This window comes from Pseudonaja textilis, chromosome 1 (genome assembly GCF_049901715.1).
Source record: "Pseudonaja textilis isolate UNSWEBS1 chromosome 1, rPseTex1.2, whole genome shotgun sequence".
Taxonomy (NCBI): domain Eukaryota; kingdom Metazoa; phylum Chordata; class Lepidosauria; order Squamata; family Elapidae; genus Pseudonaja; species Pseudonaja textilis.
The window spans coordinates 24,942,429-24,960,726 of record NC_141990.1 but is presented as its reverse complement, the minus strand read 5'-3'; the positions used below and the strand labels follow the sequence as shown (position 1 = coordinate 24,960,726).

The 18,298-nt window shown below is 37.9% G+C and overlaps 1 protein-coding gene across 7 annotated transcripts in view; it reads left to right on the top strand.

Annotated features, from left to right (window-relative positions):
• The window catches only part of EFR3B (EFR3 homolog B), a 141,834-nt gene that overhangs the window by 67,115 nt on the left and 56,421 nt on the right, over positions 1 to 18,298 (top strand). For all 7 annotated transcript variants that reach the window (XM_087929407.1, XM_026715973.2, XM_087929421.1 and 4 more), the window contains 2 exons: positions 6,018 to 6,094; positions 8,140 to 8,267. In XM_087929407.1, coding sequence (XP_087785533.1) covers positions 6,018 to 6,094; positions 8,140 to 8,267 — 205 coding nt within the window. Of the gene's footprint in view, positions 1 to 6,017; positions 6,095 to 8,139; positions 8,268 to 18,298 lie in introns of those variants that run through there.

The following is an 18,298-nucleotide window of genomic DNA, read 5'->3' as shown; positions in this document are numbered from 1 at the left end:
CCAGAAAATAAACTGTGATAAAAAAACTGATAAAAAAACCGTGATAAAAAATAAATAATTTTTAATAAATAATTAATAATAAATAATAAAAACATCTCACTAACTTCATTTCCAAATAAATTTAATATGTTAACTATGTTTTCTATGGTTTTTTGGGATGATTGGGTATCGTTACTGTTATTTTATTTTATGTGCGGCCCAAACCAAATTTTCATCTTCTAATGTGGCCCAGGGAAGGTGAAAGGTTGGACACCCCTGGTGTAGGGTCTCCTGCTTGGGCGGGGGGTTGGACTAGATGACCTACAAGGTCCCTTCCAACTCTGATTATCTGTTATCTGTGAGATGTACAGAGGAAAAATGTTGACATTAAGTATAGGAGCTTAAGCCTGTAGGGTGACATGTTAGAAATAAAAATGGAAAGGTCTCATTCAAGCCAAGGACACATGCTAATTTGTCAAAGACTGCATTTAAAAGAGCTAATAAAAAAGACAGATCAGAACCCATTCAAGGTCACACATGATCAATGATTTGATGCATGATCATAAATTTCTGAATGTAAGTGGTAAAAATCAAATTTCCCAAAACTTTACCATATTGGTACCATATTGGTAGAAAACAAAACACTTGTTATATGCACAACTTTTAACGTTTGTTCTCTACAAGAGTATTTTCAAATGGGAAAAAAATGGTAATCTTGTTTTTAATAAAATTTATTAAGAATGGAGCTATATATTATCAAATGCTTGGCTGACTAACAATGATGTAGGGTGAGAGGCTGTATAGTTGCAAAATAAATGAAGAATGTAGCCATTCGTATAACCATTAACCCTACTGAAGTGTCTTCTCCACCCTCCCACCCCACAATAACCACTCTTTTTCTCAGAATTATTTATAGCCTTGGGTCTTGAGGGAGTAAAATTACACAAGTAATGGCGTAACATGGAAAAAAAGGATGGATGGTACTTCTGCCTGCCAATCTTTCATTTCCTCACTAGCGATTTATAGCATCTTCTACAGTCAAATAAATAGCCACCATTGTGCAAAAATAACAGTAATATAGGCAGGTGTTTTATTCATTCAAGAATGGCTGGTGATGCTATGAGAAGCTACAGAAATTACTTTTATAGTTTCCTCTATACTTGATAATGTTGCCTTAAATAATACTGACGTACGTATATGTTCTAGAAGTAACAGCTTTGATTTACTCAAAGGGATACTGCAGGTTGAAAAAAGACTGAAGGTGTGTGGCCCACAACAGTTCCTGGGGAGATCAGGGCTCAGAGGGGAATTGTGGCTTGGCTAAATGTGCTGGCATGGCCAGCTGTGGTATAGGGATTGAAGTAGCATTTCTCAGTGCCAGGCTGCCTGCAGTGGCACCAGAGCTGAAGTCCAAGGCTGGGGGCAGTGGCAGCTGGCTGAGACTGTTGAAGACCTCAGGCCCTGTGCTGACATCACTGAATGTCGTTGTGCAGGGTGACCAAAAGGGCATGGATTGTGGGGAGAGAGGTGAGTAGAAGGGGTGAGAGGGTTGCTGCACCCCTGCAGTCATAAACACTGCTGGGCTAGGTTGAGCCAGCTGAAGCATTCCCACCTTGCATGCAGCCTGCACCAGGCCACTCCCTGAGGCATTCCTGTAATACTTTACCAGGAACTCATCTACTTAATGACTCACAGTTCTCTTTTAATGCCAGAATGCCATATTTGCAGTTGTTGAGTGAGGAAATCAGTGTGATGTCTCGGTTAACAACCTCTTCACTCAATGACCAAGATTACTGACCCAATTGCAGGTTGTACATTGAGGAGTACCTATACCTTTGGGTTCTACAGTTGTCCACTTTGTCATCTATTTAATGATGCCATATCTCTACTTTCTATTCTCTTTGGTTTCTGCCTCCAAACAAATAGCTGACTCTTTTCTTTTTAATACAAAGCAACCTCTTTGTAATGAATTCTTGCTTTACTTGTCTATGACCTTTCTTCCCATGACCACTGAAAACATAATTAACTTGCTCTGTTTTATACTGCCCTGTCATAGGACTCTGGGTAATATTCAAAACAATAAGATGTTTATTAAACAGTACAATGTTTATTACACTTCCAAAATATTACAATTAACACTTCTTTGAAACATTAACTGTAGCTATGTAACTATTACATAAAAACTATATTGCTTGAAAAAAGAATATATACATCCTATATCCGTGATAGTGAACCTATGGCATGTGTGCCAAAAGTAGCACGCAGAGCCATCTCTCCAGGCACGCCAGCCGTCGCCCATTGCTCTTCTGGCTTCTGGCACACGCATGTGCACCGGCCAGCTGGTCTTTGCACATGCAGGAGCGCCAGAAACCGGAAGAGCAGGTGGCCCGTGCTCATGCGTGCACCGAAAACTGGAAGCTCAGCTTCCCAGTGCGTGCATGTGCGCCACCCAGCTGGTGTTCCTGTTTCTGGAGTGCATGTATACGCATGCTGGGGAGCTGCTCTTCCAGTTCCTGGTGGTCTCCCCTGCGCACATGTGCGTGCTTCTGTTTTAGCACTTGGTGCTGAAAAGATTCGCCAACACTGCCCTATATTAAAAATAATGAAAACATCTGCTAAGGATTAATGCTAGGATAAACAATAAGAGTAGAATATACTGACAGTTCCTGGCTGTGCCAGGCCTTCTTCCCAAGGCCATTCCATGCCATCATCCAATTCTCATGATACTTTGGAAGCCTTCTTTGGCAAATTGCATCTTCTTGAAATCACGTGAGGCTTCTAAACTATTGGAAGAACAAGCTCTTGCCATTCTCCATGCTAGCATCCAACTGGTCTCATTACATGATTTGGAGAAGTTAAGCCCTGGAGTCAATGGCAGTTGGCTGAGACTTCCACTTGCTGATGAGTGTTGTTGGGCAGGGTTCCCCACCCCCCCAAATAAATAGATCAATCCTCCTACAATTGTAATGTGTGCAGGCTGCCAAGTGCCAAGATTTTGATCACTTGATCAAAAGTGCCAAGTGCCATAACTTTGCACCTGGGTCATAAATCCATTTCGTAATTTCAGACAGTAGCTGAACAAATGGTTTTAAGTAGTAGCACAGTGGCTAGAATGCAGCATTGCAGGCTAATTCTTCCAACTGCCATCAGTTCGATTCTGTCCAGCTCAAGGTTGATACAGCCTTCCATCCTTCCGAAGTCATTAAATCAGGATCTAGATTATTGGGGGGCAACATGCTGACTCTGTAAACCACTTAGAGAGTGCTGTAAAGCACTATGAAGTGATATATAGGTTTAAGTGCTATTGCTATGGTTTCTTTGTTGCTTTAGTTTGTATTCTGCCTTTCTGTCCATACAACATTCAAGGAAGCTTGTGACAGTTGCAAATATAACATATCTCCGACGTCCCATAGCTGTTGATCCACCACCTGTGCCCGGTGAAGATGGCACACTAGAAGGCAAGGTGGCCAGCATACGGGACAAAGTTTAACCTTACTTCAGATTTTCTTTGTGGACTGCCTGGTGATTTTCTGTGAGTAAAATTTTATTTACTATCAGTTCGGACTTGGCAGGCAGGACGTGTTGGAATGCCAAGAATATTATCAGTTCCAAAGAATTAACTCTGTGAAGTCCAAGCCAGCTTGCCTGCATGTGTTTGTGTAAGTTTGTACTCTTTCATCTTTTGGGAAAGAGGAAAGGCAAGACAGAACATATATATGTATGTATGTATGTGTGCATGTATGTATGTAGGTCTAGGTGTGTTCGGGTCTTTTCCCATGTAAGGTTAAGAATATCTTGGTGACGAATATCTTGGTGAAGGTTAAGAATATCTTGCTGAGGTCCCACTCGCCATCCTCAGGCTGGTGCTTTCGGCTTCGTGCGAGTGCAAGCAGTGTGTGATCAGAGCTGCCGTCTCTCTATATATACTGGGGGGGGGCTGGTGTGCTGGGCTGGTTGGCTGCACTCTTGATTGGTTGATGGAGTTGATGTTGGTATAATGGGCTGTGTGATGGCCTTGTGAGTTTTGTTGTGGAGATATCCTGGATCTTGTGCTATAATCTCCTGGGTCGTTTGTTTTGTAGTGATCTTTTTTCCATTAGCCTCTCATTTGCCCTTTTGCAGAATGTAGGACAAAGTATTTTTCTCACAATCATAATGGGGATATTTCTGCTTTATTTCTGTGTTATAATGTTACCTTTGCCAACCTGGTGCTCTCCAGAAGTGTTAGGGAATATTAGCCAATCCTATGTCTTCTAGATGTTTAGAGACAGCATCTCCCAACATTTTCAGTCATGGAGGTCACTGAACATGTTGCCTGAGGAATTGTGGAGGTTCGGATCTCAGCGTATCAACGAATGGGAAACCCAAACATCTCCATGTCATCCAAGTTCCAGCATTGCCTAAGGAAAAGACAGAAAGGATGCTAATGTTGATGTTGTGAAAAGGGGCTGCTTTAGAAGAAAGATGGCAAGCTTTTTATTATTGTACCTGGAAGCATTCTGGACTGTCTTATATAAAAAATGCATGTAATTGCAATTAGGAAGAAAAAAGGAAAGTCTAATAAGCAAAGACTGTGAAGCAACTCCCTGAAGCATTTTTTTCTTGTACTCTGTCTCAGCTATTTTTCTTTTTTGACTGGTGAAGCTTCTGTTACTCTCCTTGATGCAGAAAAATGTAATGGGAACGTATATTGAGTTCTATGAATTACCTCTTTGTAGGCTGCAAGTGTTTATAGTATTTATATTATCTGTTTGAAGCAAGGAACACATTAATCTATCAACCCTGCTTTGTATAAATGGGTGATAAGGTCAAACTATGATTTGTTATGCTGTACATTTAGATTGTTATGTTGCGTCAGTTTAGGATGGAATGACAAAATAGATACTTGTGCACATTGAAATGTTCGTTCCTCCCACCACCACCACTTACAGTATCCAGAAAACCTATCTACATCTCTCTCTATATATATATGTGTGTGTGTGTGTGTGTGTACACACACACACACACATATACATCACACACATATATAAAACTAACCATATCAGTTGCTGAATTGCATATAAGTTATATTATTGCTTATTTTGTGAATCCAGCTATAGTGGTTTGTAAGCCATGGTTTATGACAACATGCTGTATAAACCCAGTTAATAAACCACAATTAAAGAAAAGTGTACTAGAACATTGTATGAGCCTAGCCATAAATAATTAGATTCCCATCAATTATATCTTTACATTGGGAGTATATCTCACTGAAGTCACCAGACCTTTATTTCTGAGTAAGTATGCAGGTTATGCTGCTAAAAACTAAGTCATCTACTCTAAATAGTTTTCTTGCACAGCTCCTTATCATTTAATTGGCATTTTCAGAGAAGAATGTGTAATCATAGCATTTCTAGCTTGGTACCTGCTGTTTGGGGATTTTTGTAGATGTAGGCCAACCCATACATACGGTATCAGGTTGGAAAGGTTGCAGTAATAGATTGTGACAAAGATTTCATCAGCAAGAATATAAGGCAGACTGAAAAATATATTCGCTGGAATAAACAAACGTTCAAGTAAACAACTTGAAAAGTATTGAATCTAATTATAAATCTTTATCTGTGTAATAGTCTATTACATAAGGGCCATGATGGCTTGCAAGGTTAGAAGGCTGGGCTGACAATCGTTCGAAACCCGTTCCTGCCATGGAGCAGGGTGAGGTCATGTCAGAAACCCCAAGCTCACCTCATACAGATGAATGTTATCTAGTTAATTTATAAAACTTCTGCAAGCAAACAACCAAGCTCAGAAAGTACCAAGGACCCCACAGTTCAACCCTGAGTGGCATATATTCTCTTCTGTTTAGATTTGCTTTCATGTGCATCTCAGTAATGAATGAGGGCATGACTTGAAGGTCAAAATGGTCCCTACTAATTCTAAGGTTCTGTAGTTTTATGATTGCAAGGAGAATGATCTGCATAACTAATTGAAAACAAATCTAGGTCTCATTTCTACTAGTCCTTTGTAAAGTGGAGGATTTAATTTCCTTTCTGTTTCAGGTGTGTGTGGCTGTTGTGGAGCACTGCGGCCCCGTTACAAAAGACTTGTTGACAATATCTTCCCAGAGGATCCAGAGGTAAGTGAACCTTAACTAAAAGCCTTCTGCACAGACAGATGTTCAGTTCTATATATTCTAGTAATGGCCCCCATTAACCCCTCTTCGGTTTTTAAAAGTTATTTATTTATTTATACAATCTATATGACTATCCATTTCAGTAAGTGATTTGCTGGGCATTTGACTTCATTATGTAACCCATTCAAGAATAGAAAAATACAAATACATGCAAAAATGTTAAGGATCAACCCAATCTCAAAATTGACAAATATCAATTATCAATTCGTATTTTAAAAAAAAAACTATAGTGGGTTTTCTGAGTCTTTGAGAACTGCCAGGAAACTACATCCAAGGTTTTCTTCATGTCCAAATAAACTAAAGCTTCTGGATCTTACCTCCATGAAATCAATCCTCTTCTTCTCTTACCTTCTCTTACCTCCCTGGGCTCCACCAGTTTTTAAAACTATTTATTCAAGTGGCCATTACCAAATCAGACAGCAGATAATTCTGCAATTATTTTTATTTTATTCTATTCTATTTTACTTAAATGATTTATATGGCTATACATTCCATGACAGTGACTGCAATAGGTTATGTATTATGTATATTTTGTGTAATGTTGTATAAAAAAGTAATTATTTCTGTTAGTCGCCTTAAGTCTCCATGCATTCAGTTTCATCAGAGGACTGTGGGTTGTAACACAGTAGCGGGAGGAAAACTTTTCTCTGTCCGTATTTTCATATTTCATATGAATTATATATGTTATGTATATGACATGTACCTTTGGTATGTCCTTCTTTACTTACCTTCTTCAGCTTTTCACGCAAAAGCCCCAAAGCAAATGGGACTACATGACTTCATGTGTACGGAAACATTTCTCAGAATGGTGGCTCTTTTATATTGTGTCCCCATCTAGTATACAAGAAGTGGATATGCTTATTGAATCAAAGTTAACCTGATTCTAGAATAAGAGATTTCATGTGACCATATATTCTATATACATACAGATATATGCACACACACACACACACACACAACTTGCAAACTTAAAATTAGCAAAACAGAAGGAAACAACAAAATAAATATATTCACATTTCTCTGTCTATTTTCATATTCTATCTTTGGTTCTGAATTAAAATGCAGAAAATACACAAAGAATAGATCTGAGGGAGTTGCCAAATCCCTTTAAAAAAAAAAAAGAGGAGCTATTCTTTTAAAGCTTGTAGGGTGTATAAGTGCACATGCGGACAGTAGTTATACACCCACGTGATACTGTAACCCAATTCTTTTTGCTTTGAAGAAGCTGTGGTTACTGAGAAGCTATGTCTTTATCTCTTTATTCAGCTGGCCGTGCAGTTCATTGGTACTAATGGGTCTACTAATTCAAATCCAAGTCTATACTCGGCCATAGAGTACTTGCTGGTTGACTTTTGGTCTTTCCTTCTGTTGAACTGTTGATTGTTTTGAGGGTAAACGAGGGATAAATTGCATGTGGGAATATGAATATATATATATATATACAAATATTAATATTAATATATACCTGCCCCAATCTGATCCCTTAGGAAAAAAGACCCTTAGGAAAGATCCCTTAGGAAAAAAGACCCTCGACTCCATTAGGTTAAAGCAAGGGGTTCTTTTACAAAAGGTTTTGGTTGCAATAAAGTCAGGCTAACTCTGAATTTTCCCATGCTCAAAAGATACAGAAAGGTTCTCCCACAGCTCATACCTCCCCTTGTGACCAGTCCATTTCCAATCAAAATGTTTTAAGAATGGGGGTAATCTGCATATTTTCTCAGAGTGCCTGGCCTTGGGATGCTGTTAAAAATTGGATCTGGGCTGCTCTGGTCTTTATCACTTGTCATTCCCCACTCCCTATTTCCTATCATCTATGCACATAGCTTTATTCCCTTCCATCCTTCTTCCCCCACCCTTCCAGCCTTTGATGGCAGGATGCCTTTGAGGCACCAAGCCAAACCAGGCAGCACTGACAATGTGTGCTGGTTAGGGGATTAATATATTTAATAATTTAATTTTTAAGTTTTAGCATGGAAATGTTCTTTCAGGATGGGCTGGTAAAAACCAACATGGAGAAGCTGACCTTCTATGCCCTCTCTGCTCCAGAGAAGCTGGATCGCATTGGAGCTTACCTGTCAGAGAAACTAATCAGAGATGTGGGCAGGCACCGATACGGGTAAGGGACGCTGTGTATTTTCAAAAATGCCTTTAATAATGCTTCTTTTTACCTCTGTTCTTTGTCATTATGAATCCTTCCTGCCTATTAAAATATAAGTTTCTGGTTTTGGATATATAGATCCAGTTTCTACTATGCCATTTTATCAGTTCATCTAACTTAGGTTTGTGAATGCCAACTATTAACATCTCTCTAGGGCAGCAGTGCTCAAACCATGGCCTGAGCTGTTTGTTTTTAAACGAATTGCCCAACTCCCACCCAGCGACTTCGCAGCATACAACATTCACAGTCCATAGATTAAGGGTAGATTGTGATAGATTCACATCCCCTCCCCTGAGATTGCCAAATAATCTACCACATCTTCTACACATTCATATTCAGCCTCATTTTCCCAAATGTTTCATTAGTCAACTGGTTTATGAGAATAGAACAGTGTCTGAAAACTGATAGTACAAGTGACAGCCATACAAGTATGAATGTGTATACTAAAATTTATAAAATAAGACAATATGGAACGGCTTCAAGTTCAACTGTGAGCCCATGTGTCCTATGCAAAATGGAACGAAGAGAATCAACAACCCCAAAAGAAAAATGTGAATGGGATTATGAATAACTAAAATATAAGATTTCATTGGACTGGAAATTGATTTGATTTTAGTCTTGTATTCAGGGATCAAAACATCCTTGACCAATAAACTTGTGCTAAGACTTCTTGTTGTAGCATGAATTACATAAAATGATTTAACTGGTGAAGAAAAACATGCAATAAATATTTTGGTTCAAGATTTAGTTCACTCTTTTCAAAACAGAATTACAAAGCATGCACAAATCCAACCATAATCATCTAATTGGCTCCCAAATGTAAACTATCACAGTTAAAGAGTAAAATAAAGGGAGAAAGCTGACTGTAAAATGGAACGATCTTTGTATTTTGTAAATGCTTATTTAGTAGTTCACAGTTGCAGAAAGTTTGAAAAACATTGAAACTGATTTGTTGTATCCTAATTGAAATTTATACCTAGAACTTTCCTGTAGGCAAAGCCAGTTCCTCTGTCATTACTCTGCATAAAAGCCCTTTATTTAATTTTGTATCCAGCCTTTTCATTTTGTAAATGGACAGAACTGTTTGATCACCCAGTAGCAATGTATCAAGCAATGCTACAGATAAACACATACATACATACATTGTTTTGTTCTACTTTCCACCAAATATTGACCTGACTTAACAAGGAAAAATGGAAAATGCTGTTACAACAGTAAGATCACCCTCAGCTTTGGGGTCATGTTCAAATATTTGTTTCTGTTTAGCCTTATCTGCTTTTTTTTTTTTTAAAAAAAGACTACCCTACAGTCCTGAAAGAAGCAGAACTATGATATGAACTAATTTTTAATGATGATGATATGTCATAGCCAGTAAATTTTGTAATGAATCATATAATCATATATTTGAGAAGATTGCTTAGACACCCTGCTCAGTGTAGGAATCTAATTTAAAAGTCTTCAGCATATGATTATCTAGCACTGTTTCAACACCTCTCACTACTTATCTGAGTAATTAGTTCCAGTGTTCAAATACGGTTACTGTTACCAAGTTTGCCTTACAGTATCTCACTTTCTATATTTTAATCCAAATTTTCTTTCAATCTCAGCAAGATATATGGACAACTTCAAAGAATTCCCGAGCCCATGCATGGACTGGGAAAAGAAATAGAGTTTTATCTTCTTTCATGTAGTTTAAGAACACTGTCATATGTCTTCAATATTTTCATCTCAGAGAAGACAAGCTATTGGGCATATTATTTTTCAATTAAGTTTCACTTAAGGCTTTAAAATAGAAACAGGTAAATTGTTAGTTCTAGTCCCACCTTACTCACAAAGATAGCTGGTTGATCTTAGGCCACTCACTCATTCTTAGTCCTAGGAAGTAGGTAAACCACTTCCAAAAAAACCATTGTCAAGAAAACCGCAGGGCTGACTTCCGGTGGCACTTCCCTTGAAGACGGACCAAAGACCGTGATCATGCGTGGCTTGGATCCACGCTTATCCTGTTGTAGGTCTTAACGGGACCGGATCCATTTTGGACCCACCTCAGAGAGGTGGGGGAAGAGGGGAAGACCACCAGCTGGGTCAAGGGGAGCCGCATCCTCCCTGGCTAGATATACTCCCCTTGAAGACAGGAGGTAGCAGAAGTGTTAATGGCTGCCCTGAAGACAGGAAGCTTCCAGGACTTAAATGTGTGCTGCAGCAGTGAAGTGGTGAGCAGCATGTAAACAGACAAAAGAACTTGGATTTTTTTTGACAACCCCAAGAAACAGAAAGAAAGAGCCCTCATTTAAGAGTATGACAGCAGCTAATGGAAAATGAGAGGAAAATATAGGGTAAATAAAAAACCAGATTATAAAAGGGCTACAAAGGAATTAGAGACTAAATTTGAAATAAAATACAGAAACTGGCATTAATTAGGCATTGGATAGAATGCTGGACTTGCCCAGAATTGACTGTATTTAAAAGAGCTAATAGCATTAATACAATTGAAAAGAGAAAAAAGAACTTTGAAAAGTAGAAAGTGATATAGAGCACCATCTAATGATTAAAGGCTCTTTTCCTCTTATGATTTCATGGAAAATTACTGGACTTATAAATGTGTGAATGAGAAATGAAATGAAATAAAAAACTATATTATAAGAACCTCGGAAGCACTAAAAAAGGGGGTGATTGCAGCAAAAGGACAAATGAAGATAATACCTTGGGACTGTTTGGTGTTGATTGTGACAAGGAGACAGAAGGATTAATAAGAGGAATTAATACAAACAGATATTTTTGGCAAGGACTAAAATAAAAGACTCTGACTTTTAATAAAATAAAGAATGACTCAACTGATTAAAAATGGAAGAAACAGGCAAAGGATTCAAGTCACAACTGCAAACTCTGAGAGGAATGTTAAAAGAAAGAATGGAATTATTGGACACACTGGCAGAAAAATTAATGGCGATGCAGTTTGCAGAAGAACAAAGAACGTTCAAGGAGGAGGAGTTAAAGGAAGAGGAAAGCAGTTTAGAAGAGCACAGGGAACAAGGGACATTGCCAAAAGACATAAAAGGAACTCAGACATTGATGATAGCTGTAACAAATAAAAGGGAAAATACTCCCAAGATTAAACAAAGGAAGAAGTTGTACAAAAAGAAATTCCAAAAGAGAGAGCAGGAAAGGGTGGGCGGGGGGATAAGTGATTGTCAGATGAAAATAAAAATAATACTAGAGGAAAAAAGAGGAGTAAAGAGGGAAGACTGGAAAAATTTAGAAAAAGGAAAGCTGGCTAAAATTACAAGAAATGATAAGGCCGAGAGATGTAGAGATAAGGGTTAAATATATTATAAAGGGGGGATGCCACATGGAAATGTATTTTAGCATTTTTTTAATTAGAAATATAGATTGGGGAGATTTGAAGTTTAAAACTTATTGGGAATTACCTTAAGATTATTATATAATTATATATGAGAAAAATGAAGATAGAGTGAGAGAAATTAAGAGGGCTTTATTGTTATCAAATCCTGTGTGTGTGTGTGTGTGTGTGTGTGTGTATGTATGTATGTAATTGATTATCTAAATGATACTAGAAAAACGGAGAATATAGTAAACTGTAAAAATTTTTGCTATTATGACCAAAAAGTATGATGAAAATTAAATAAAACTTTATAGGTTAATCTTTGCTAAATGGAAACAAAAAGGAACCTTAATTCTCTCTCTTTTTCTTTTTCTTTAGTGTGTACATATTATATTAGACATGAAATAGAAAATGTGATTGATTATACGTATAAAGGATATGAGGAAATAGAATACGATAAATCAGAAAAGGATTATATTGGAATGTGAAAGTATTTGTAATGAGATTATACTATGATTAAAAAGGAGGGGAATGAAAATTTAATACAGTTTTATAGCTAAAGTTTGGCTAAGTGGAAACAAAGAAAAATATGAAATGGTTATATGAATATCTCTGGAATATATATAAGATTTATTGTAGACTGGGGGAAATACCATGTGGATCCTGAATATATTAGTTTTATTTTATTTTTATTCTTTTTTGACTGTTTATTATATATCGGCTTTGAGAAAGTTAGTGAAAATAATAATGAATAATATAAAATAAAATAGATGGTAAGCTGAAAATGGAAATAGGGGATAAAGAATTGAAAACATAAGTGGATAAAATGTTTTTGATATTGAATTAATGAATTGAAATATGAAGTGAGAACTTAAAGATCAGTGGAATAGATAATGATTTGATATGAAATTAGATGCAATAAATGCAATTATGACTATGTTTAAATGTTGTAACCTGGAATCACATTGCTCACTTGAAGAGATGTGTAAAAAAATTAAAAAAAACTTTATAAAAAGAAGAAGAAAGAAAACCGCAGGCTTTGTCCAGGCAATTCTGGGCGTCAGCTATAACTTGAAACCACACCACTAAGTTTCACTTGGAACTAGTAAAATGCAGCTATGGTGAAGAATTCCTGGGTAGTGAACAGAATGTACTACCTGACTCTGTGGTTTCTTCCCCAAACCCCAAAAACGTTAACCTTAGACTGTCTACTATTGACCTCATCCCTTTCCTAAGAGGTCTGTAGGGGGCGTGCATAAGTGCACCAACGGGCCTACCGTCCCTGTCCTATTGATTCTTTTATTTTTTTATTTTTCTTATATGTATCCATGTATTCATAACTATGTTTTTACTTATACATATTATCTTGTAAGCAATTGACAAACAAAATTAAAAAAATAAAAAAAAATACTCATAGATGAACCGTCAAGTTCTTCCTGCACCAATGGGAGCTGCCCCTCTGTTTCCCACTTCCGTGTTGGGAACCCTGCTGGTCATTCTAGGTATGACTGTGAGACATCTGAGAAAATTCATTTTCTCAGGGCTTCTTATTCTTGAGACACAGCAAGGAAAGGGTGAAAGGGATGATAGCTAGAACTGCAGATTACCTTATTTGTCTTCTTTAAAAGTGGGTCCATCTTTTAAAAATGCATCAGTTAGAAAAATTTAAAAAAATTAAAAATGGGCAAATTAGCAACTAGCTTGGGATATAGGAAGCTGCATTATACAGTAATGAGGCACATCAAGCCTGGACAAATTGCTTGCATCCCTTTAGATTCCCAAGCAGAAAAAGATTTTATTCCATCTCCTGCTATCTTGTGATGCCAGGGATTGAAACTATTCTTTTCTCCATCCATTCTCTGTCCCTGAGCTGCGGTAATTCATTCCCAGCGATCAGAATGAGTGTTTCATGGCAGACACAACACAACAGAAAGAACAACTGTATTGTTGCATGGTATTTCACAGAATGATGTGTTCAATGAAGTCTTTTCACAGTTGCTAGTCAACCAAGGCTGACTTATGCATGGATTTGCAGCAGTCATTAGCTGAATATTGGATTTTATTGGGAGGAATTTGTGCTTAGGATGCAGAAAACGGCTCTCTGTCGTGATTTTCTGGGCTGAATATCTTTCCTCATGAAATGAGCAAAATATAGTCTTGTGATTTAAATATCTTTTCCATAATAGGATGCTTTCCAAATGTCGATGGGGATTATGGGATTGGGTAACTTGGAAGACACCACGCTGCAGAAAGCTGCTTCAGTCTCTTAACTGGTCCTAAAGTGATAGTGTTTGTTTCTTGCCACAATTTGACTCCGCTGTCTGAGTCAATTCTATATCTGTATTCCTTCTCTTAGCACTTGCCTTTTGTTTCACAAGTACAGTTATTTTTTGAGGAGTTGCTGTTTATGGGGGAAAGAGGTACATCTGTGTATCTTGTGTGGGCGTGTTGTTGCCAAGAATAAACTGCTGTTCTAATTAGAATTATTGGATGAACAGATGGAACATGATCTGCAAATAGTTTTGGGCTGGAATCCCTTTTTTAATCTGACCAGCCCAATCCAGATTTGTAAATATCCCTGTTTATAATTCACACTATTAATGGCTTTTATCTGCTATAGATAAAAGGGGAAAGAGGAAGAAGCAACATTAAGGCACAAAATAAGAAAAATCATTCAAAGTCAAAGTCTTTTCAGCTGAGCTGTTAGTGCCTTCAGATTTGTATCAGAGGGTTAAGAAATTATTAATAAGATTAATAATGGCAGATGTTAAGTTGTTGGGAGAAAAGATTAAGTCCAATCTACCTCTTAGATAACAACAGGTAGCAGCACCTGGCAAACCTTATCTGGACTAGACAGTCAAATCTGGTTAGTATTTAAAGGGGAAAAATTGCAGAGTTGCAGATTAAATGTGTGTCAAAAACCATCATCCTGAAAGAAGACAGTAGATTGTGTTTGCCACACCCTTCCTAATAAAGAAGAATATTTGTAGTTTAGGACTAACGTGAGGAGTCCTTGGTGTTGTCTGAACTTGCCTATTTTCTTGCAGATGTTTTATTAGCCAACCTAGGTAATATCATCAGTGCTAGTTGGGTAATGAAACGTCTGCAAGAAAATAAGCAAACTCAGAGAGCACCAAAGACTCCACACTCTTCCTACTATATAAAGTTTGTGTATTCTCAAGTATTGAGTTCAGCTGAACAACATATTTTCTGTTTATATCAGGGGTGTCAAACTCAAGACCCACGGTCCGGATCTGGCCCTCAGGGTGCGGGGCCACCCTAGAAATAGCAAAGGACTGGCTTGCGGTGTCTCTGCCAGCAAAAACGGAGCTCAGGAGGGGCATGCATGGCTCCATCTTCACTGGCAGAGGACTGCAGGAGGATCCCCCTGCCCAGGCCACTACAGGTGCCCCCTAACTTGAGTGATGTCAAGCTGACCACACCCATCTGGCCCCCGAGGTCAAATACACCCCTCATGCGGCCCTCAATGATATTGAGTTTGATACCCCTGATTTACATCATAGTAAAAAGATTGAGGCTGGTGAGGTAGGAACCTGCTGTTTCCAAGCTAGTGATGGCCGTTATGTAAACATACCATCACTATACAAGATTCTGGGTGGTGTGCCAAGTATTTGTTATTTGGAAGGATGAGTGGAAGAAGTCTAGAATTTAAGCACTTGAGATAATATAGAAGTCAAGTTCTTTGTGTTCTTTAAAGCTCGATTGTTGTCCTTCAGACATTTCATTTCCAAGCTAAGTAATATCATCAACGTGTGGAAAGGTGAAGTTTGTTTCTTGTTTATATGTGGTAGCTTACCTTGCCACTCATGGGTAAGGTGTGGTCTCTTTTTTGATACTTCTTTTATTGGAGTATTGTTTCTCCCCAATCTATTATCTGGTGCTGTTTCCTGCTTATCTGGATATTGATTGCTGAGGAGGATGTACTCTGGGTTGTTTGTTTCCTATTTTTATTTTTTAGGCATTTATCAGTTCTCTCTATGTCTTTTAATAGCTGATTTGTCAGCGCATCAAGATTCCAGGAATTATCATTTTTTGGATTTCAGTTTATCTAAAATATTGACAGTTTCCCAGTTGAAATTGTGGTTGGTTTTATCCTCTAATTAAGAAATTAGATTCTTAAGGGATTAAGAAATTTTCATTTTCTTCTGATCGCCAGATGATATACACTCTCATGCCTGTCTGTGGCTGTTACAAGTCATGTATTGTTTGCCGTAGATGACTTCTTTTGTTTCTTCTTTGCGTAGGAGTCTTTGGGCTTGCTTTAGAAATTTTGGATGGATTCCAATGAGTTGAATGGTACAGTGAAAGCAAGAAAGTGTTGGAGTCTGTTAGATGACTCTGAAAAGTATAAGTACAGGAGTTATCCTTTTCATAGGCTGTGATGGTTGTGTATGATAGGTTGCATGGCTAGGCCCTTTTAAATTATAATTCTATTTCTGTGTGGACTTCCAGAAATCCTCAACCAAAATAATTACAAGTGAATACTGGAGTCAAGGCCTAACTAAGCAAAGTCCCCCACTCAATATTTTATATCCAGTCAAGATGCATGTTCTGCCAAGGCCCTATTTTTCTGGCTTTTGCTCCCTTCATCTTTCTTTCTTTCCTGCTTCATCTAAAGTGCTACAAGGATGATTTAACATGGTTTCAATCATTTGCTGCAATAGCAACACTGACTGTCAGTTATCGCAGTCTAAAAGTGCTCTTGTTTTCTCTTCTGACAGGTGATTTATTTTTTTCCTGTTGGCCAGACTGAACCCCAAGGGGGGGCAGGCACCTCTGTGTTTTCTGTTGACGTCAATTACAGTAGAGAGCAGAACTTGGGTCCCTTTGGCTTTGTTAAATGAAAGAATATGTGCTGTTATGTTATTCCATGTGCATAACTTTTGTGGCCCACAGCCAAGATAATTCTTATTTTTAGAAGGTGTGAATGCCCCACCTGAGGTAGAATATAAATCAAATCAATAATAAGACATCTAGTTCTCAGATTTAACTGAGGAATATGCATAGGAAAGTGAGATCAGATGAATAAATACTGACCTTCCTACACAAGATGCCTGATGACACATGTGGATTGGCAGTGGAGTTTTCCAGGTTCATGGTATAGGGGGGCTTTAATCTGCCTTCCCTGCACAAGGAGTCAAAGGGAGGTTGGAACATCTTGGCCACCAAGGTAACTATGGAGCCAGTTACGGTAACCCTGATTTATAGCAACAGTCACATGTTAGTTCTGTTTGTCACCTTAGGGCAGTGGCAAAATTATATATGAACTTTCTCTTTCCCTGGAGCCTAGAGAATTCCCTGGTTCTCCAAAAAAGGAACCCTCTAAAGGGAAGAAAACAAAGTGTGAACTTGATGGAGTATGGGTAAGAATTTTGATTAAGGATTATCTCATAGCAACTAAGAACAGCGAATATAATTATTTTCTGCTCACGTTGCTTCTCCAGATGGCTGCTCAGTGGCTTTGTTTATGGTGTCCCAGCTCCTCCTGGGAAAGGAGGGGCTGGAAGAACATCTGCAAGGCTACTCTAAAGCATATTCTAGGCAATTATCAGATCATTCCGATTCCCTGCCAGTCCTTTTTTGGAAAAACTTTGGAGTTGACTGAGCCACAATCTAGCATGGACAGGTGTTCAGATTTTAGGAGAAGATAAATGTTGTTGTACATGAAGAAGCGAACAGGGTCCTTGGAGTTGTAAGTACAGTCACCTATGCAATAGATTTAGGACTTTGTAGTTTACGCTTCCCAAGTGATGATATGTGTGGTTGAATCCAGGCAGCTTTTTTAATCAATCTTTTATGCCAGTTTGTACACATTCCTAAATCAGGAGGCCCTACGCGGCGTACCCTTGTCACTACCTAATTAGACTGTTGCACTACACTCTTGGTGAACATTACAATAAATGGAGAATATACCCGCCCAATAAAAATAGAGAAAGGAGTCAGACAGGGTTGCCCACTCTCACCCCTGCTCTTCATATTATCATTGGAAACATTACTAACATATATTAAACAGAATCCAGACATAAAAGGATTAAAGGTTAAGAAAGAAGAATATAAGCTGCAAGCGTTTGCAGATGACATGTTTTTTTTATTGAAGAGCCAATTGAAAGAGGACAAAAACTGATGAACGAGTTAGAATAATTTGGAGTAGTTGCAGGATTAAAAATTAATACAGAGAAAACAAGATTAATGACTAAAAATCTAACAGGAAAACAGAAGTTAGAATTAGAAAAGGTCATGGGATTTGAAGTGATAAAGTTAAATACTTAAGAATATGGCTGACAGCACATTGCGAAACACTAAAGGAAAATAATTATGACAAACTATTGTAACAGGTAAAGAAGGATTTAGAAACATGGGGTAAACTGCAATTTTCACTATTAGGCAGGATTGCAATGATTAAAATGTCTATTCTTCCAAAATTTCTTTATATATTTCAGACGATACCAATTAAAGTACACAAAAAATATTTTGAAGAACTTAATAAAATAATCGCAAAATTCATTTGGCAAAGGAAAAAAACCGAGGATAAATTTAAAGGCAATGCAAGATATGAAGAGCAGGGGAGGGATGGCCCTTCCAAATTGGGAGTTGTACTATAGTGAGGCCTCCTTAGTATGGTTGA